Source organism: Primulina huaijiensis, chromosome 6, assembly GCF_012295235.1.
Source record: "Primulina huaijiensis isolate GDHJ02 chromosome 6, ASM1229523v2, whole genome shotgun sequence".
NCBI lineage: Eukaryota > Viridiplantae > Streptophyta > Magnoliopsida > Lamiales > Gesneriaceae > Primulina > Primulina huaijiensis.
The window spans coordinates 13,487,984-13,509,619 of record NC_133311.1 but is presented as its reverse complement, the minus strand read 5'-3'; the positions used below and the strand labels follow the sequence as shown (position 1 = coordinate 13,509,619).

The following is a 21,636-nucleotide window of genomic DNA, read 5'->3' as shown; positions in this document are numbered from 1 at the left end:
CTATATCACTATTAATAATATACATATTCTTCTAACGCTTCGTTTGGTTTGGCAGATAAAGAAAGGATTGTCTCATAATAATTATTTGTCATTTGTTGTTCTCACTGATTGATCAGCCCAATTTTATCTTTGGGCCTGTGATAAAGTCATAATTTGGGAGAAGAAGAGATCCCTACCCACCCAACTGATAAGCATCCAGTAGAAAACAATATTAAAGATGAGAGAAAATATCTTCACACAAATACCCTTTTCTGCATAAACAAAAGCGAGAAGGGGCACAAAAGCGAGAAGCAGAAACACTTTTTCTACCGGTGAAAAAGGCGGAATTTTACCCTTTACCTCCCACGACCACTGTACGACGAAATGAAGGAAACTAAATTTCAGAAGGTGTAGCAAGCATCGACGAAGGTAAGTGTCGATACACNGAGAGAAAATATCTTCACACAAATACCCTTTTCTGCATAAACAAAAGCGAGAAGGGGCACAAAAGCGAGAAGCAGAAACACTTTTTCTACCGGTGAAAAAGGCGGAATTTTACCCTTTACCTCCCACGACCACTGTACGACGAAATGAAGGAAACTAAATTTCAGAAGGTGTAGCAAGCATCGACGAAGGTAAGTGTCAATACACCATGTTTTCGAATACTACTGGCAATAACCTCGATAAACCGTGTCTTCGACCAAGGTGAGTGAGAAGCGGCAACACTTTTGGTGGCAATAACCTCTTTTTCGAATAAATGCTCAAAACTTTTATTTGTGTTTTGTGTGATGTGTCGATACACCATGTTGGGCAAACCAAAGAACTGCTTTTNAACTAAATTTCAGAAGGTGTAGCAAGCATCGACGAAGGTAAGTGTCAATACACCATGTTTTCGAATACTACTGGCAATAACCTCGATACACCGTGTCTTCGACCAAGGTGAGTGAGAAGTGGCAACACTTTTGGTGGCAATAACCTCTTTTTCGAATAAATGCTCAAAACTTTTATTTGTGTTTTGTGTGATGTGTCGATACACCATGTTGGGCAAACCAAAGAACTGCTTTTGGTAGATGCTACTCCATAGTTCACATATCTGTCTAATGCCTGTAATTTACTTGGATCTTGAACTGCAACCTTATTGCTGGTATGCGACATTTGTGTTGTGAATGATGGGTCCTCTTTATTTCTTCTTGTTTTTGTATTTGCTACTCCACAGNTAAATGCTCAAAACTTTTATTTGTGTTTTGTGTGATGTGTCGATACACCATGTTGGGCAAACCAAAGAACTGCTTTCGGTAGATGCTACTCCATAGTTCACATATCTGTCTAATGCCTGTAATTTACTTGGATCTTGAACTGCAACCTTATTGCTGGTATGCGACATTTGTGTTGTGAATGATAGGTCCTCTTTATTTCTTCTTGTTTGGTATTTGCTACTCCACAGTTCACATATCGTTTCACATATCGTTTCAGTTGTGAATGATGGGTCCTCTTTGAAGTGGATAAATTTTGTTGGTTGAATGGTTAAAGATTAAGTGCTTTTACATTATGTTCAAATCATATAGTCGCAAACAACAATATACATGTATACCCATGCGAATTGATATATAATTTTCAAGAAAAAAAGTGTAAAGAGATTATTACAAGTTTATACAATACAGGAAATAAATGCCATAAAGTGTTTATGGGTTGTACTCAAGTTTATTGAATTTGTATTTCATTTACAAATCATATGGCAGAAACATTTATGCTTCTTCTGCCATGGATGGAGAAGATTATCNTTACATTATGTTCAAATCATATAGTCGCAAACAACAATATACATGTATACCCATGCGAATTGATATATAATTTTCAAGAAAAAAAGTGTAAAGAGATTATTACAAGTTTATACAATACAGGAAATAAATGCCATAAAGTGTTTATGGGTTGTACTCAAGTTTATTGAATTTGTATTTCATTTACAAATCATATGGCATAAACATTTATGCTGCTTCTGCCATGGATGGAGAAGATTATTATATCCAAGATGCTTTAGTTTTATATCAAACGGTGATGTGCTCATTTGTGTTCTTGAGTCTTGTATCACGGTATTACCAGAAGCTCATAGCACCACGTAAGCGTAGGTGTGTCCGAACAGATATTTCATACAATGTGGCAGAAAGAATATGTACTCAAGTAAACCACTTGCATAGGATTATTGAAGTCAGTGATGTGCAGTGTGTTGTCAACTTAAGGATGTGTCGAAGCGCATTCGGAAGGCTATGTTACTTGGTAAGGCATGTCAGTGGAGTTTTAGATTCTTGATATGTGAGAGTCGAGGAGAAGGTTACGATGTTCTTGTCAATATTAGCGCATCATAAAAAANCAAGTAAACCACTTGCATAGGATTATTGAAGTCAGTGATGTGCAGTGTGTTGTCAACTTAAGGATGTGTCGAAACACATTCGGAAGGCTATGTTACTTGGTAAGGCATGTCAGTGGGGTTTTAGATTCTCGATATGTGAGAGTCGAGGAGAAGGTTGCGATGTTCTTGTCAATAATAGCGCATCATAAAAAAAATCGGATAATTGGACACGACTATTTACGAAGTGGCCACACTGTAAGCACTCACTTCCATGAAGTACTTAAAGCAATTCTTATGCTACACACAATACTTCTTGCGAAGCCGATTCCTGTGGATGAGACTTGCTCGCACGAACCATGGAAATGGTTCAAGGTATGTATGCAATTATTCAAAGACATTCTATATGTTTTATATCGATACACCTTGGAGTGAATTTTATTTGCATTGTTAGCAGGAGGGTNCACTCACTTCCATGAAGTACTTAAAGCAATTCTTATGCTACACACAATACTTCTTGCGAAGCCGATTCCTGTGGATGAGACTTGCTCGCACGAACCATGGAAATGGTTCAAGGTATGTATGCAATTATTCAAAGACATTCTATATGTTTTATATCGATACACCTTGGAGTGAATTTTATTTGCATTGTTAGCAGGAGGGTTGTCTAGGCGCTCTGGATGGTACATATATCAATGTTCATGTACCAATAATGGATAAGCCAAAATATAGAACAAAGAAAGGGACTATAGCAGTTAATGTTTTGGGTGTTTANCGATACACCTTGGAGTGAATTTTATTTGCATTGTTAGCAGGGTTGTCTAGGCTCTCTGGATGGTACATATATCAATGTTCATGTACCAATAATGGATAAGCCGAAATATAGAACAAGGAAAGGGACTATAGCAGTTAATGTTTTGAGTGTTTGTGATCGTGATATGAAGTTTGTGTATGCATTAACTGGATGCGAAGGTTCAGCAGCAGATGCGAGGATTCTCCGAGATTCTATGAATCGACAAGATGGGTTGAAGATTCCGAGATGTAATATTCAAACTTTTATCGTTGCTTGTACCATCAATACAAGCAATAATATNGAAGTTTGTGTATGCATTAACTGGATGGGAAGGTTCAGCAGCAGATGCGAGGGTTCTCCGAGATTCTATGAATCGACAAGATGGGTTGAAGATTCCGAGAGGTAATATTCAAACTTTTATCGTTGCTTGTACCATCAATACAAACAATAATACTATGATACAAATAAAAATTAAAAAATTATAATATGTCAATAACTTCAAATTTATTTTATTTTGAATAACAGTGAGCCCAATCTCATTGTTTACACTGATGACAGGTTGCTACTATCTATGTGACAATGGATACGGAAACGTAGAAGGATTCTTAACCCCATATAGAAGAACCCGTTATCATATTAATGATTGGGTGAATTCTAATAGTGGACCACAAAATTATAAGGAATGTTTCAACTCCAAGCATTGTCGTGCACGCAATGTTATTGAGAGGGCTTTTGGTTTAATGAAAAAACGATGGGCTGTTCTTCGGAGTCCCATGTTTTACCCTCTTCAGGTTCAAAACCATATGATCTTGGCGTGCATGCTCCTACATAATTTTATTCGATCTGAAATGCCCGACGATCCACTCGAAGAATTTGAAGATGCATCGGGAGCTTCTAATGAAGAAATAGAAGATGAGTTCATTGAAAACATGGAGTTTTCAGTAGCTTGGGATATGTGGAGAGATCACTTAGCGATGTCGATGTATCACAATTAACGAATGTCATAATTATGAACATGTTGTTTGTTTGCTTCTGTGAAGAATTTGATGAATGGTTGTGAGATACTTTGTGGTTTGCTTTTTGTTGTACAAGACATAATGTCAGTTTATTTGACATTGTTTGAGAAATGGTTGTAAGATACGTTGTGGTTTGCTTTTTGTTGTAGAAGACATAATGTGATTTTATTTCACATTATTCAATTTTTTATGTTATTTTTGTTATATTGAATATCATAATGCATAAGTTAGTATTATTTATTTAGAAAAAAAATATGACCAACATTTCTGTTCTCATTTGAANACATTGTTTGAGAAATGGTTGTAAGATACGTTGTGGTTTGCTTTTTGTTGTAGAAGACATAATGTGATTTTATTTCACATTATTCAATTTTTTATGTTATTTTTGTTATACTGAATATCATAATGCATAAGTTAGTATTATTTATTTAGAAAAAAATATGACCAACATTTCTGTTCTCATTTCAGGGCATTAATATTGTATAGAGTCATGGAGTTTGGAGCATCTAGCAACATTGGACCTAGAAAAGTGAAGAAATCAGACAAAAGTAGGCATGTGTGGAATAGCCGTGAAGAGGAAGTCCTTATTCAATCTTTGAAAGATGCAATGAAAGGATGATTTAAAAGTGAAAATGGTTTTTGGGCTGGGCACTTGGTTTTTCTTGAGGAAGCTATGAGAAAAGTGTTTCCCAACACTGATTTACGAGGCAACCCCCACATAAATTCTAAAATTCATGTGTGANTCCTTATTCAATCTTTGAAAGATGCAATGAAAGGATGATTTAAAAGTGAAAATGGTTTTTGGGCTGGGCACTTGGTTTTTCTTGAGGAAGCTATGAGAAAAGTGTTTCCCAACATTGATTTACGAGGCAACCCCCACATAAATTCTAAAATCCATGTGTGGAAAAAGACTTATGGTACTCTAGTAACTATGCTTAGCCGAAGTGGAGTGGGGTGAAATGAAGCAGAAAAAACGATTGATGCGACTGACGAAGCATGGGACGTCTTTGTGAAGGTTATTGTATATATGTAAATGTGAATATTATGTGTTTATTTCCAATAAAATAACACTAGTCTTACAAACCCTTAAATGCAAATTGTTCCTTAGATGGTGCAATTGAAGAATACAAGTTTATTTAAGTTCACATCTGATATTTTATGCCTCGTTATTTCATATATGAAATTTAGTTATTTGATCAGTAACATTTTGTTTTTGTTTTTGGATACAGAGTGATAACAATGCCCGTACGATGTGATACAAGTCATGGCCGTATTTTAATGAGTGGTGTGAGATTTTTGGTAATGATCGTGCTACTGGAGAGCGATCTGTGGGGTTCACAGCTNTTTCATATATGAAATTTAGTTATTTGATCAGTAACATTTTGTTTTTTTTGGATATAGAGTGATAACAATGCCCATACGATGCGATACAAGTCATGGCCGTATTTTAATGACTGGTGTGAGATTTTTGGTAATGATCGTGCTACTGGAGAGCGATCCGTGGGGTTCACAGCCGCTGTACAAGCTGTTTTGAACATGAGTACCAACCCACCACTACAAATTGACCCACCTGAAATGGATACTACCATGGAAAATATGTTTCATGGGATTGAAGAAGCTGCAGCATCTATTTCTGCAACGAACCATCCATTGGTCAATGATTTTGCTAGCAAAAAGGTTAGCGGCAAGAAACGCAAGCGCCAATCACAAAGCGAAGATCAGAGAAATTGGTTGACAAACTATCAGAGTTAGGACAGAGAGGTGGCCGAGATGATGGGAAGTCAAACGGAAATAAGGAGGTGTTTGATGCCTTGGGGAGGATTCCCGAACTCGCAATGAACGAAAGAGTTGTAGCTGCAGCAATGCTAGTTGACAGACCAAACTACTTAGAGCTATTCTTCATTCTTCCAGATGAGGCCAGAATTTCTTTGGTGCGNTCAGAGAAATTGGTTGACAAACTATCAGAGTTAGGACAGAGAGGTGGCCGAGATGATGGGAAGTCAAACGGAAATAAGGAGGTGTTTGATGCCTTGGGGAGGATTCCCGAACTTGCAATGAACGAAAGAGTTGTAGCTGCAGAAATGCTAGTTGACGGACCAAACTACTTAGAGCTATTCTTCAGTCTTCCAGATGAGGCCAGAATTTCTTTGGTGCTTTGGCTTCTCAACACTGTCTGAATTGTAATTGCTCATGACAGTCTTTTGCTAACTACTCTTCCACCATGCAATGTTATTCTCAAAGTTTGGCGCGGCTTGGTATGACATGGTATTTTGGTAAGGTTTGCAGGCAGTAATGTTTTGAAACTGCACAATATTGTGATTGTGAAGTATTATGTTGAACAAATCATGTAGTTTTGGACATACACAATATTGTATTTTTGTGCCACTCTTAAAAGTAAGTATTCTGTTTGTAATTTGTTGTTTTCTTGTGTCTTCATTTAACTATATATATATATATATTGTTTTCATATTTATTTATAAATATATGCTTGGTTTAATTTGTGCATTTTTAGCTTTGTATTTTTTTATTTGCTTTTTCCTTGGATTCGTGGAAAAGTAGTTGCATAACAAGTTCAAAATTCCGGGAAAGCTCAATTCGTAGATGCTTTTAGGAATGCCACCGGAAAGATGGATCAAGAGAATCGAATGCCACCGGGAAAGTTAAATTGTGTGTTAGAAATATGTCTAAGATTTTATTATATTCCATACTATTTATTTTGATCTTCATCTCTCTGTATTTTTTATGCAATATTTGAAGAATGGGGGATCATTCAAGAAAAAATACCCATGATTTGTTTGATATTCTTGGATTTTAATCCTTTCTCGTGTGAATGACGTAAGTTTTAATACCCATGACATGTGCGAAGCAAATCTTGAGAGCCGTAAAGGCAGAGTTTCATACAAAGAAAACAAGAACGCAATGAAGGAATCAAGGCACAATATCAATGCTTCGAACATAGGTTTATTCAAGAACAAAAGTTTCAATAGCTATGTGACAGAGTCGGATGAAGATAGCTAATAAAAAACCCATAACGATTTCACTGCAATAGTGGGTGAACCATTACACTTTTGTTTCGAACCACTTACAGGGACAGTAGCTTCTTATGCACTAAGGCATACAAAAACAACAAACATATATTACAAACCTGTCCATACATCCAAAATACATAGATAGGGTTACATTACAAAGCCATATGAAAGCCAAAAGCGAGGTTCAAAACACTAATACATACTTAGTTCATGTTAACTTTTGCCTACGAATTTTAAGAGGGGATGAAGATGACTGAGAGCTACACGGCTGAAACGATGGGTTGTTACCGTCTGGAATTTCAAGCCGCTTCTTTTTGTTGGTCAGTAAACCATTCAACTTGCGTTTCATTGTCATCGAAGATTGAACATTCATATTTATCTTCCCTTGCGCAAAGTTTATATCCACCTTCCCTATACAATCACCCAACATATTAAGGCCAGAATGATGAGATGCAATAGCAATAATACATTACCTTTCCCAAGAGAGCTTACTGCCGCTTTAATTTCCACCTCACACTCAGCTTCTTCATCGTCCGTTGTAAGGTCTATGATTTTGTTATGATCCGATGTGAGGTCTATCACTTTGTTATTGGCCTCGCTGCCACTTAGAACAACATAATACTTGCTTGTAACAGTAGCCTCAAAAGAACTATCCAGGTTCTTAGATATTTTCAAACCATAAACAGCTGAGTAAACTTTTTTGGTCTTTGTGGAGGGGTATGATATGTATGGTATCAATAAAGATAATGCAAGGTAGTCTTTAAATAGAGAAATTTTCTAACAGAAAACAATTGTATCGGTGTGAGCATTAATATCTAATACACCAACCACATATATGCGCAACAAATATTTTTTTATCAATAAATATGTCAAAGTGCAATTAATTGATCATGATAGAGGTCACACATCTACAATGGGATTCATGTTGACATAAATTGCAATAAGAGATTTTAATGCAGACTCTTACCTCTTCAGAATAATAAAAATGAAGGGTATGCATATTAAACAAATTAAACAAATTGAATCACATATCATTCGGGAGTAGTAACAAGTAGATAGCAACAAAATTAGATAGCAAACAAAATTTATATTAATATTATGTCTCATACAAGCAACACAAAATAAAACACTTACATAATACCCAAATTATACAACATACCATGTATACTACAACAAACAATATCATACCAACTGATGATCATATGACACACAAACACCTGATATGCATGTTTTTATTTTGACACAACAAGGCACAAAATTAAAAATAGTAATACGCAGAGAAATAAACATATACAACCAAAGCAGCAACAAATTTGTTCAGTGGAAAGCCTTTGGGAATTGGTGTCATTCAAGGGTAAATTTGATGACGAGAGTGATGCGTGTTTGTTGTTAGATGCATAAGTGTCGACCGTGGATGACGAGTACTGCGTGGGCCGTTCAGGACTAAATCCAGCTCTGTTCATGCATGTTTTGGTGCTATGACCGCTTGTTTGACTCATGTTTTGCGCATGTGTCTGCATGTTATCATTGTCACAGGTTGTATGATATTTATTGTACCAAAAAAATTTGTTAGCGTGCTTCAAAGAGGCCGGGAAAATATAGTAATGCTTCTCTGGACGAGTGGCAAATTCCCCTGCCTGGCGCAAAAGCATGACACCATTACCACACTGGCATTGTGGTGGCCTTCTGAATTCCATGACAACTACAATATCAAACATGTCGAAGGTGTCATTCATCATGGGCAATAACCTCATACACAATAATTAACTCTTACCAACACAACATAATATTTGATTATGCTAACATCATTTCACATAATCCACATTACAGAGATATTGAAACAAAACAAAAATCGGATTTTATTTTTATATTTTTACAGGATCTCTACTTCAAGTCAATTATTAGGTGACAAGAAAATCAAACAAAAGAAAAATAACAATCATTTATTTTCAGTTACAAGATATTAGTTCTAATACACAAGATTTATGACTCTGCATTAACCTTATTTCGTAAATGACACAAGAGCAGTGAAAATTTTGCGGAAATCGGTATCCAACAACAAATAACAAACATATTGCAAATGAGGAAATAAATTAAGTTATCGAAAATTAAGTATTTGCAAATCTGTTAAAAAAGAAGACAAAAATATACCGTGAAATCGGACGAAGTTGGTGAAGTCGGCAACCGTCTCCGAGTGAGTAGATGTTTTGCAGAAACTCAACACCGTGAAATCGGATGACGTTGATGAAGTCGGCTACCGTCTCCGAATGAGTAGTTGTTTTGCAAAAACTCAATTTGTTAATGCGAAGATTTTTGAAGAGGCAGTGAAGTTTTATTATGGACTTGGAGACACGTGAAGGGTTGGGTAGTTTATTGTGGGTAGGTATGGGAAGAAGGTTTAAATGAGGGCATTTTTGGAAATTAAGCCATTTTTTTGTAAATTTTTAACTTTTATAATCAATCACAACAAACACAAAATTATTTATCCCACTTTTCTAATTATTCATACCAAACACTATATATTTAATCACATTATATCAACAATATTTATATTTGTATAAATAATCATTTATATTTTTTTTACTCAGTTATCCCATCACACAAATCAAACGAAGCCTAAGTATATTAAAATTTAAATGAAATTCAACTTAATCGAGCTTTTTAGAACATCGACTTATACACAATCACTCACAGTAAAGCATGGTGCGATTGTTGGGGTGCTGAAACCAACCCGACCCGACCAGCCACTTCCGGGTTAAAATTGAGTGGATCCGATTTGGCCCAAACCCATGGGTCCAAAATCCATAAATATGGTTGACTTTAGCTACCCTTGAGTCTATGGTCGGTTCGATGCAAGCAGCCATTACCACAAAATTTCTTCAGGCAAAATCGTTACCCTTGTTCTTCTCAAGCTCCATTTTCGGACCTTCCCTAGGTGCGCTGGATTTTAACAGATTATACTGTTACTGGGTTTTCTTTTATTTGTTTCTCCTTCTCGTGTCTAAATTTTGAATAAATGTTTATTTGAGTATATGTGTATTTGAAGGTGTGCGAAAGTTGAAAACTTTGACCTCATTACAACGCAGGAGGGACAATGGAGAGTTACGTGTAAAAGGGATGGCTTGGAGTTTGGAGAAATGTGATGGGAATGGTATGGAGATTGGTGAATTGGGTGTGTTGCGTCCGGCGACGGAGGATTATGCGGAAGAGGCCATTAAAGCTGTAAAGGCTGGGAAAGTGATTGCTGTTCCCACTGATACTATTTATGGTTTTGCTTGTGATGCTTGGTATGTTCTTTACTCTGAATTCTTCTTGTATTTACAGAGTAGAGGTTTGGATCGTCAGACCCAGGGAGCAAGTGTCAAACATTATGTGTAATACAGTACATATTTTGATTATGATACGTGTAGTGCTTGAGATAATGTGGAAAAGAACGTTGATACAATTTCACCATGAAGCAAGTTTTTACCTCTATGTGATTGTGATTATTATGATAGCTTCATTGCTCGTGAAATTTGGTTGTGGATTAAGAAGGCGATTGTTCATGTTTGTTTCTTCCCATTAAGATGGCATTCTGTCTATAAAGTATAGTCTTAAATGTGGTGATATCAAGGCTTATTGTTGTGGATCGGCCTAGTGCAGCTCCATGGATGCAGTGCATCGGATTTATGAAATTAAAGGTCGTAAGTACACAAGTCCTCTGGCAATTTGTGTTGGTGATGTTATGGACATACAACACTTTGCTGTCACCGATCACTTGCCTCATGGGTTGCTTAGCTCTCTTCTTCCTGGACCTGTAACAGTGGTGTTAAGACGAGGTTTGTGAAGCTCATTATTTTCTTGTTTTAATTATTGTAATGAATTGACCTCTTGGTCATGATATTGTTTCACTCTTTTTGGCTACAGGGAGTTAGCCAGTTAGATTTTGTAAATTGGAAATGCTGCTGGCATTAGATCACTTATATTCTCTATTTGGTTGCTTTCCCTATATATTAAATCACTTATATTCTCTATTTGGTTGCTTTCCCTATATCACCTATAACATTCTTTACAGTGAATAGACTGTATTCGCTATGTTTATAGTTGGTGCAGTGTAAACTATAAGCTTTATGTTGACATATTGCAGGGGAGTCGAGCATCCTTGAGAAATCATTAAACCCTGGTTTGGAAAGCATAGGTGTTCGAGTCCCTGACTACAACTTCATCAGATTAATTGCCCGTGGTTCCAGAAGTGCATTGGCCTTGACAAGTGCGAACCTTAGTGGGCAGCCTAGCAGTTTAGATATCAAGGATTTCGAGAATCTCTGGAAGCACTGTGCATACATCTACGATGGTGGTGTTATTCCATCTGATCGTGCTGGATCAACAATCGTAGATCTCACTGAGCCTGGAAAGTACAAGATTCTAAGGCCTGGGAGGTAAACATCAAAATTTATATGAATCTTGTTTCATGAACATAAGAAGAGGTCTCATCAGACATTCTTACAACTAAGAGAATTTTTCATCAAATATGTAAAGCAGCTTGTTCAAAAAAGGAAAAAAACTTTCTACATTAATCTAGGTGATCCAAATACGTATAAACTAATTCATTAGAGTTTCCAACTCTTCTTATCATTTACTCATCCATGAGGTAATATTAGTTGTGGGAATAAAAATAACTTGGAAGCCCCTTCTAAAGGAAATTATAAGAGATTTCCACTTCCAGATGATTTATGCAATTTTTGTTCTCGTGCTATCTGCCTAATGGATGTGTTTGGTGCCTAAGAGGCACCTTAATATTTTTCTTTTTCTTGGACAAAAATTCTGTCGTTTGGCCTTTTTTAGCTTTCTGGAACCTACAAAAGTTTGTATGACTTACTAGGATTAGAAAGAAAACCTGTTTTGGTATTTTTTTGGTACTCAAGTGTGCTAATGTCGCAAAAGATAATAAAATGTAGTTAATGAACTAATGTTGAGCTTCCTGTTGAATGTATCAATACAGTAGAAAGTTGGAATTTTTAATCAAACATTAAATTTTAAAAATCGATCAGACTTTTGTTTTATCATCGAAGGTTCACATCCTAATCAAGAAAATATATTTCCTTGAATTTATTTTTTCGGTCGAGTCACCCCTACACGAAGAACTGTATTTTGCATCGATGCTGACAAAGATATGTCTGAAAACTGAGATTACAATATATATAGTTTTTGCCACTTGCCCTTCCGAATATATTAATTCTAAGGTTTTGTTTTCAAAGCTCAAGCACTTTTGTGTTTTGTCTTGGCAGTGCAGAGGAAGAGACCCTCAGAATACTTGAAAGGCACTATCTAGTAGCAAATGCCAACGCCACGTGACAACTCCTGATTTATTACATGACCAGTATTGTATTCAGCTAAGCTCGTGGATGCATTTCTTGCATTTTGTACCATTGATGCTGTTTTTTCCCATTCACATTGTTAGCTTGTTGTAGCCCTGAACTGAACTGGCCTTTCCACATAACAAAGTAAGGAAAGAACCTTCTTTCTTCGTTTAACCGCGCGCAGATTTTGGATTCCGGTTGTTGTATTTGCTTGTTTATTGTTCAAATATAAAACAGCTGTTGGTCTATTTTTATCCATCCGATCTTTTAAAACTAGTGCCGTTTTAGTTCTTTAAGTGAAACTAAAACGAAGAATAAGGAGTAAACTTAGATTAAACACAGTGATTTGGCCATCAAATGAACTTAACGCATATCTTTTAGTTCTGACATTGATATTAAAACAATTCGTTAATAAAATGAAATATTAAAAATTTTGTATTGACTCCAAACAATGCGAAATTCATTCCACAAAAAAAATTATGGCTTTATTTTTTTTCCTCCAAATAAATTCGATCAAGAGTTTGTTTTGAATGCACAGGAGATTAATTGGAAGATGAAAAGGAAAAAATTTAAATAGTATTCGATCATTTCAACAATAAATATTTATGCGAAATAAGTTCACAATTAATTTATGTATAGAATAAAGCCCAATATGTTAGTTAATAAAATTATTAATAAATTTATTTCGGTCGGGTCGGGTCGGGTCGGGTCGATAATCTCGTGGGGAAGAGGTTTTATTCTCGATCGTTTTCCCGATATTAATCGGAATGGGAAAAATCGGAGTCGAAAAAATGTCGAGTCGAGATTTTTTCGAGACGAGAATGAGATGAGATTCGGTATGGTCGGGATTTTAAGAATTTTTTCCAGTCCTAAAATCAAGAGATCATTTAAAGGACAATAACCTCAAATCTTTATTTGATTTATAAAAAGAAATTTCTGTCACCTTCTATTCAGTTGGGATGCCAAAAATTGTGTCATCGCTTAAACCGCTGCACGAATGACGATCTCTTCCAACATGGTTCTCAAGTGCCTCCTAAGTGATTCGCATCCCTGGTGGTGGCTGGGTCATGGGAGGCGATCGTCAACCACCATTAGTATCGTGAGAGGGCTGAGGTTGAACATTCATTCTCAATGATGAGGTAATGGTTTCCCATGGAAGACGACAAACTGATGTAGCCAAAAAACCGTAATTGATCGAATTACGTAGATTGGAGTAGGAAAATCCTACTAGCTCATAAACGGTTCCAAGGGTCATAGACCGGAGTAGGAAGATTTGATTTTCTCATAAACATGTCAAAAATAACTGGTAAACCACGAACTTTACGGGTTGTCTCCTACATAACGACCAAACGTCACACATGTCAGATGCCGCTTCACGTATACACTATGACGCTCAAGTCGATAAACAACTCATATTATTATTTGAAAGCTGGATAAATCAAATTTGAAAAATGATTGTGTATGTTGGATAGTGATTGTGCTGCTCTATTTTTAAATTTTCAGGAGTGCTTACCAGACTTAGGCATTTGCCCAGAATTTTGGCTTTAACCATTTTGACCCTGTAAATAATTAGTTTACGTGTTCCGAATAATTATATTTAGAATAAGAATAATTAAATTGAGCTTATAACCCATCAATATTAATATAGTTTTTTTTTAAAAAAATAAATAATACAAAATATTTTATTCATAAAATCGATTTGCACCCGATAAGCCCGCAATGCTTTGAATAACAATAAGTTAATGAGTAGGTCTCTCGTGAGACGGTCTCACGAATCTTTATCTGTGAGACGAGTCAATCATACAAATATTCACAATAAAAAAGCAATACTCTTAGCATAAAAAATAATACTTTTTTCATAGATGATCCAAATAAGTGATCCGTCTCACAAAATACGACTCGTGAGACCGTCTTACACAAATTTCTGTGTAAGTTAATATTAGATCCACAGGCCCAAATGTGGGATATAGCCCGATAACCCATCCCACGTATTTTTATTTCCCATTCAAAGCTCCTTGAACAGCTCCTTGAACCCTACCAGTTCGCCTCCAGCGGAGCGCCAAGCTTCAGCAAACCAAGAACAAAAACAAGAACCCAGCGGAAGAAAAGGGTTAATCAAAAAGAGAATCTTGAGAAAGTCACTAGAATATTAGTTGAATAGGCAGCGAAATGAAAATAGAAGAAGTACAATCCACCTCCAAGACGCAGAGAATAGCCACTCATACTCACATTAAAGGCCTTGGACTTGAGGTTTGTTTAGAATTCTTTACCGAGATTTGTTTTTGTTTTTGTTTTTTTGCTGTTTCAGTTGTGTCGTTTTTAGTTGCTGTTTTTGAAGATTGTATCTGTGGTTGTGATTTTACTTTTTTTTTAAAAAAAATTTCTTTACCCCTTTAGATGTCGAAGGTAAGATCCAAAAGAAACTGGGTTTGATGGTTGGGTGTAAAGTTAAATGAATAGAGAAACAAGAAATAATGAAGAAAGAATTTTTCTTCAGCCCAAACGTTGCACGCAATTGAGTTTGACGGGGAAGATTGATGTTTTCTTTTATTCATTGTAGCACTGGTTTTTATGGCGAATGCTTACAGAGTAATAAGACATTTGATATGGTATGGTGAAGTAGTGCTTTTTTCTTTATACTGATGGAATTACTTTTGTTCCGTGCTCTTATTGGATGTAGCCTAATGGAAAAGCACTACCTTTGGCTGCTGGCTTTGTTGGTCAAGCATCTGCGAGGGAAGCTGCCGGCCTTGTTGTTGATATGATACGCCAAAAGAAAATGGCTGGGCGTGCATTATTACTTGCTGGTCCTCCTGGTACTGGAAAGACGGCTCTTGCTTTAGGGATTTCACAGGAACTTGGCAGCAAGGTATTTTTGTCCGCATTTAGTCTGTAATTTTGGTTGTTTGACCTGCATTTTTTAGTGGCTTGTTCATGTTGATGTTCATCAAATAAGTTTTTGTGGTTATAATTTTCCTTTTAATAAAATACGCAGGTTCCATTTTGCCCAATGGTGGGTTCAGAAGTGTACTCATCTGAAGTAAAGAAGACAGAGGTTCTAATGGAGAATTTCCGAAGAGCTATTGGCCTCCGGATTAAAGAAAACAAAGAGGTCTACGAAGGAGAGGCAAGTTATCTGATTATTATTCTCTTTATCGGTTTTTATGTAATTTATTATGTATTTTCTTTAGTGTTTATGTTTTATTTGCTGCATGGATGACAGGTGACAGAACTATCTCCGGAAGAAACTGAAAGTACAACAGGTGGATATGGTAAAAGTATAAGCCATGTTATTATTGGGTTGAAAACCGTGAAAGGAACCAAACAATTGAAACTGGATCCTACAATATATGATGCCTTGATTAAGGAAAAGGTGAGTTCCTAAAAAACCTGACTCCTATAGTTAAATCTTTTATGAAGATTTGTCTGATACTTTCATCTCTATCTACTAGATAAAGGTTTTAGATGTCATTTCCTTGTACAACACCAATGTCCCTCATGGTCATGTAAAAGGATTTTAGATGAAAATGTTCTCATCTTAAATAACACTCCTGCCATGATTCATTAACTTACGGAAATTGTTGCTTTTCAATGTTCGCATTTTCTCGCTTCAGTGATAATATGCTGAAATTACAGGTGGCGGTTGGTGATGTTATATACATCGAAGCAAATAGTGGAGCAGTTAAAAGGGTTGGCAGGAGTGATGTCTTTGCCACAGAATTTGATCTCGAGGCTGAAGAATATGTTCCACTTCCTAAAGGAGAGGTTCACAAGAAAAAAGAGATAGTCCAGGTGTGTATCTATTCTGTGCAATATCATTTATTGATGGGTAAGAAATGGGCATTGTTAACAGTACTAAAGTTTTGGTTCGCATTAAAATCCTGGGAGATCAATTATGACCATGGCATTGACTTTCATCTCTGTAGACTACAGGAGAAGAAAATGTCTAATATGTGTAACGTGATGTGCTGCTTTGTTACCCTATGATATAAAATGCACAATAATATTATAGCAACTGATTGAAAAGAATGTCTAGTTTCCCTTTCCCCCTTTTCATGAAACAGTTATAGGTAATCCTTAATTTTCTGATGTCAATCATGCAATATCTTCTATGTCAATTTCAATATATGGCACTGCATCTGGGGGCATTTAGTATAGGTTTGATGTTATTGACCACTTTCACTTTTGTTTATTAATTTCGCACATATCAAGTCGGGGGCGTGGTTTAGAGGTTGGATTTCTCGCAAAGTATTGACCGATGATGTGGATTGGGAAAGAAAATGTAGTTTAGGAATTAACATTCTGCTATTCACCAGAGGCATAATTTTTTATGCTAGAGGTGAGGTCGGACCAAGGGAAAATCAGGTGATTGCCTGAGGTTGTTGTTCATGGAGAGAAAACAACCTTATTGGGGGCATCATTGCATGTTGTTTTGGAGGTTTACATTGTTTAGCTAGAAAAATTGTAAGATCTAAATGCCCTTGCAAAATCTAAATCCACCATGATTGTCAAAGGGCATGATCGTAGAATTTCATCTATATCACACTTATCCATAACAAAATCCTCCCCCTCAACATTAGCCTTGTCCTCGAGGCTAAACTCTGGAAATTGGGTTGAGAACTCAATGGTGTCTTCCCAAGTTGCCTCTTCCACTTCCCTGCCCTTCCATTGAATGAGATTTTGCATCATTTTTCTCCTCCTGTGCCTTATATCGCCCATAATTGTCAAAGGCGAGCGCCTCTTGCCTTAAGGCGAGAGGCGCCACTAGGCGTGAACGTTGGCGCATCGATTCACTAAGGCGAGCCCTTGTAAGTGCACTTGAGTCGCGCGTGAGATAGCTTTTTTTAAAAATTCAAAAACAGAGAAGTTACATTTTGAAAATACAACTTATATTTTTTTAATTAGTAATTTAAAAGACAAAAGGCCCAACCCCGAACCCAAACCCTAACAGCCCAAGTCCACAACGTAAAAAACAGAAGGGAGCAACATGAGCAGAAGTGCAAAACTGCAGAAGAGAAAGCGCAACAGCAACGTGCATAACGAATAAGAGAAGGGCAGAAGGTTGCAGTGAAGAGTGAAGCACAGTAGTAACGTGCAAAAGAGAAAGTGCAGTAGCAACGTGCAGAACGTACCCATTTCTGAAGACAAAATCTGACAGGTTTGATTTCTACTTCATCTTGAACGGCCATAGCTGATTTTAGTTGTCATGCGACTTGTCCCGTGCGATATTTATCTTTTTGAATGGATATACTTCACTAAATTAAGAGCAACAATATTGGAAAACTTTAATCTTTATTTTTTAATCAATATAAACAGTGTTGTTTAAGTCAAAATGTGATTTCATAATATCGCATGGGACAAGTCACGTGAGAACTAAAATTTGCTGTAGTTGTTCAAGATGAAGTAGAAATCAAACTTGACGGATTTTGTCTTTAGAAATGGTACGTTCTGCCCGTTGCTGCTGCGCTTTCTCTTCTGCACGTTGCTGCTGCGCCTCTCTCTTCACTGCAGCCTTCTGCCCTTCTCTTATTCGTTCTGCACGTTGCTGCTGCGGCGCTTTCTCTTCTACACTTCAGCTTCTGCCGCTCCCTTCTATTTTTTACGTTGTGGACTTGGGCTGTTAGGGTTTGGGGTTGGGGTTGGGCCTTTATCTTTTAAATTACTAATTAAAAAAAAAGAAAGGCTGTATTTTGAAAATGCAACTTCTCTGTTTTTGAATTTTTAGAAAAAAAAGCTATCTCAGGAGCGCTCAAGTGCCTGGGCTCGCCTTAGTGAATCGATGCACCTAGGACGGCCTCAGGCGCAACGTTCACGCCTAGTAGGCGAGAGGCGCTCGCCTTTGACAATTATGTTATGAACTAGTTGCTGCCACTGTTTTCTATCTCTTCCGATGGGTATCCGGCAGGTCGGACCAAATGTTACACTGGTTCCTGGAACTGAGAAACATGGACAGATAAAATGAGATAATGATGATCAGATTATAGAGGCATGATATAATGTGTATTAGATGATAGAAAGCAAATATTTTCCTGAGAGAATCCATGTAATTCACCTGGCAACAGGTAGTCTGCAACAATAACAACATATGCTGGATAACTAACTCTACTTTCCCCCACTCTCTCTTATTCCCTGTGCCCCGCGTGTTTTCCTAGTTGTGCCGTAGGCCTTCTAGTGTATACATATCTGAATTTGGGCTTTGATTTATCATCTAAGCCCGCAACATTATCATATCCTTATCATGTGGGTGGAGAGATATCTCTAATGCAACCCACATATAGGGTCATCACGGGCCATTTATGAAAATGAGATGACTAAAAAAATGAGACAAACATAAGATGAATAAAAAACTATACCTCATTCCACCGTTATCAAGTGCACTAAACGGTACCTAAAATTGTCATGCCTTTTATATTAGGTAAGAAAAATGACATGTGTAGGAAAACTATGGGGGACTGATTTTTTTTGGAATTATATGATTTTGATGTGTATGTGGATAGTTGTGGATATGAGTTCCTGCATGTTTGATATAATCTGTGAAATTTCTTAGTGTCCAATCCTCCAATCTTATATATGGTTGTTATTTCTTTACTTAACAGAAGTTATCCTCTAGAGTTTCGTTTGCACGCTCTTCAATTGTACGTCTGTTTTGAGAAGAATTTGTATTGCTTCGAGTTAATCATAAAGGCCTTCAGATAATAATGTAAGAATACCAGAAATTATTATCTGGCAGTGTGTTCTTTTTTATGGTTTGTGAAAACTCTCTTGACAAGCTTTCCTACTTGGTTTTTGTTTTTCTGTTTTGTCCAAGTTTCATACTTCGAACTGATAGAGGGATATAAAGATTTAAACAAGTTATTATGCATCCTTTTTACATTGATTTTATTCCTTGTCAGGATGTTACGTTGCATGATCTAGATGCTGCAAATGCACGGCCTCAAGGAGGACAAGATATATTGTCCCTAATGGGTCAAATGATGAAGCCCAGGAAAACTGAAATCACTGACAAACTAAGGCAGGAAATAAATAAGGTATGTTATGTTTCAGATTTCTATTGTTTGTTTTTTCTCAAAAAAACATGTACTACGGAACATATTCAAATTTTTTGATCTGTTCAATTTTCTCTTCACGCTAAGATTATTCAGTATATTGAGTACTGATAAGGTATGAAATTCAGGTTGTTAACCGGTACATAGATGAAGGTGTGGCAGAACTTGTTCCTGGTGTTTTATTTATCGATGAGGTTATTTTCTCTTGCACATTTATGTACATGCTACCTTTAAATATATGCTTAAACATTTACTCCCATTCTGAAAATGACTCAGGTGCATATGCTTGATATGGAATGTTTTTCGTATTTGAACCGTGCTTTAGAAAGTTCACTATCACCAATAGTGATTTTTGCTACAAATAGAGGAATTTGTAATGTCAGGTAAAGAAATATCTGTTGTGTCGGTGACCATGCTCATTTATGAACAGCTGATCTTTAAGATTAATCTGAAAACCGTGGTTTTTTACAGAGGCACTGACATGGCTAGTCCTCATGGCATCCCAATTGACTTATTAGACCGCTTGGTTATTATAAGAACAGAAACCTACGGTCCAGCTGAAATGATACAGGTAGCATTCCCGCTTTTATCTTATATAGCACAAACCCTTGTAAATGTCATCAAACCTCAGAGCATCCTATGTACACGATGAATCTTGACAAACTCTTTATGTATATGGGTCAGATATTAGCCATCCGAGCGCAGGTGGAGGAACTGAAAATAGATGAGGAAAGTCTGGCTTATCTTGGAGAAATTGGGCAAAAAGCATCCCTGAGGTCTGCATCACTTTTTTTGTTTTACTTAATTTTTTGTTATAGACATTTTTATTCCTCGTCGCAAAAATCTGATTCAATGTTTTTCTTCCTCAGACACGCCGTGCAACTTCTATCTCCATCCAGCATAATCGCTAAAATGAATGGTCGCGATAATATTTGCAAGGTAATCTTGTTCACTCTTGTTCTCGGCACAACGAGGTCAATTTTGAAGAGAACGTGCTCAGTTTCTTTGCGTGGTTTTTAGGCTGATCTTGAAGAGGTGAACAGTCTTTATCTGGACGCAAAATCGTCGGCAAAGCTTCTTCAAGAGCATCAGGATAGATACATATCGTAATGATTTGGTGTTGGATCTGGGCTCTTGCTCAACTGAAATACACTATCATTTTATTCTCCTTCATGAAAAAATATATCTGTCTCTATAATGGAAATGGAAATTGCATTGAAAAACTTATTTTAGCTAATTTGTATTTATATTTTGGAATTTATTAAAATACAAAATAAGTTATTTTATTACAGAAACTCATGTGAGACGGTCTCACGAGTCAATTTTGTGAAACTGATATTCTATATGAGTCACCCACGAAAAAGTATTATTTTTTATGTCAAATATATTATTTTTATTGTGAATATGAATATGATTGATTCGTCTCACGAATAAAGATATGTGAGATCATTTTCTGAAAGACTTAATCTATTTTTTGTTGTAATTATGATTAATAATTTGTAAAATTAAAAATAATTAACTAGATTGACGGAGACGACCGACTTCACGAAGGACAAAATTAAAAATAAATCACTTTCGAATTCCACCTAAATGTGAGTGTCATCCTTCTCCTAAGATTAGTTGTTCAGGATACCTGGATTACCCAAAACCATAAATGGTATTGATAAACTTTATTTATTATTATTTTTATATGGATTACTCAATCCCGACCCACTTTTGTTAGATATGATTGGAAGCCCTAGTAAGTTCCATCTTTTTTAAATTGCATAATAAATTTATGAACAGATCTTATGAGAGACGATATCACGTAACTATATCCGTCAGACATATCAATTTCTATCTATAACACCTAGAGTGAAAAATAATATTTTTGGTATAAAAAATTGTATTTTTTCACGGATCGGGTCGAATAAAAACAATTATAAGAGTTTTTGTGTAATTCAACAATATGGTTTTATGATTTTTTTTAAAAAAAATTCAAACTGATTTATCATATGTGGTCAGTTAATTTTTTTTAAAAAAAATATGGTTTTAAATGTAGAATTAGATTTGCTATTTTGAGCAATTTCGTTTAGTACTACAAGTTTTTT

The 21,636-nt window shown here is 36.2% G+C and overlaps 2 protein-coding genes and 1 long non-coding RNA gene across 5 annotated transcripts; 2 read left to right on the top strand and 1 right to left on the bottom strand.

The window, feature by feature from the left end:
* Positions 1–7,157: 7,157 nt before the first annotated feature.
* On the bottom strand, positions 7,158–9,432 carry LOC140979470 (uncharacterized). Its single transcript, XR_012175744.1, has 3 exons — positions 9,313–9,432; positions 7,635–8,863; positions 7,158–7,572 (listed from the first exon to the last, which is right to left on the bottom strand). It is a non-coding gene; the product is annotated as an uncharacterized lncRNA (long non-coding RNA).
* A 512-nt stretch (positions 9,433–9,944) lies between these two features.
* LOC140979602 (uncharacterized) lies at positions 9,945–12,754 on the top strand. 3 transcript variants are annotated; one of them, XM_073445087.1, is made up of 5 exons: positions 9,945–10,096; positions 10,208–10,448; positions 10,804–10,979; positions 11,288–11,579; positions 12,434–12,754. In XM_073445087.1, the coding sequence occupies exons 1-5, from the start codon at positions 10,000–10,002 to the stop codon at positions 12,456–12,458; spliced, it is 831 nt and encodes a 276-aa protein (XP_073301188.1). In that variant the 5' UTR covers positions 9,945–9,999; the 3' UTR covers positions 12,459–12,754. The 3 variants fall into 3 exon arrangements, with proteins under 3 accessions (XP_073301188.1, XP_073301187.1, XP_073301189.1); XM_073445086.1 differs by having other exon boundaries at positions 12,429–12,754; XM_073445088.1 differs by having other exon boundaries at positions 9,948–10,096; positions 10,248–10,448; positions 12,429–12,754.
* A 1,738-nt stretch (positions 12,755–14,492) lies between these two features.
* Positions 14,493–20,750, top strand: LOC140979927 (ruvB-like protein 1). Its single transcript, XM_073445586.1, has 12 exons — positions 14,493–14,750; positions 15,181–15,369; positions 15,496–15,627; positions 15,724–15,873; positions 16,137–16,292; positions 19,394–19,528; positions 19,675–19,740; positions 19,823–19,929; positions 20,018–20,117; positions 20,231–20,322; positions 20,416–20,485; positions 20,567–20,750. The coding sequence occupies exons 1-12, from the start codon at positions 14,670–14,672 to the stop codon at positions 20,654–20,656; spliced, it is 1,368 nt and encodes a 455-aa protein (XP_073301687.1). The 5' UTR covers positions 14,493–14,669; the 3' UTR covers positions 20,657–20,750.
* The last annotated feature ends 886 nt before the right edge of the window (positions 20,751–21,636 follow it).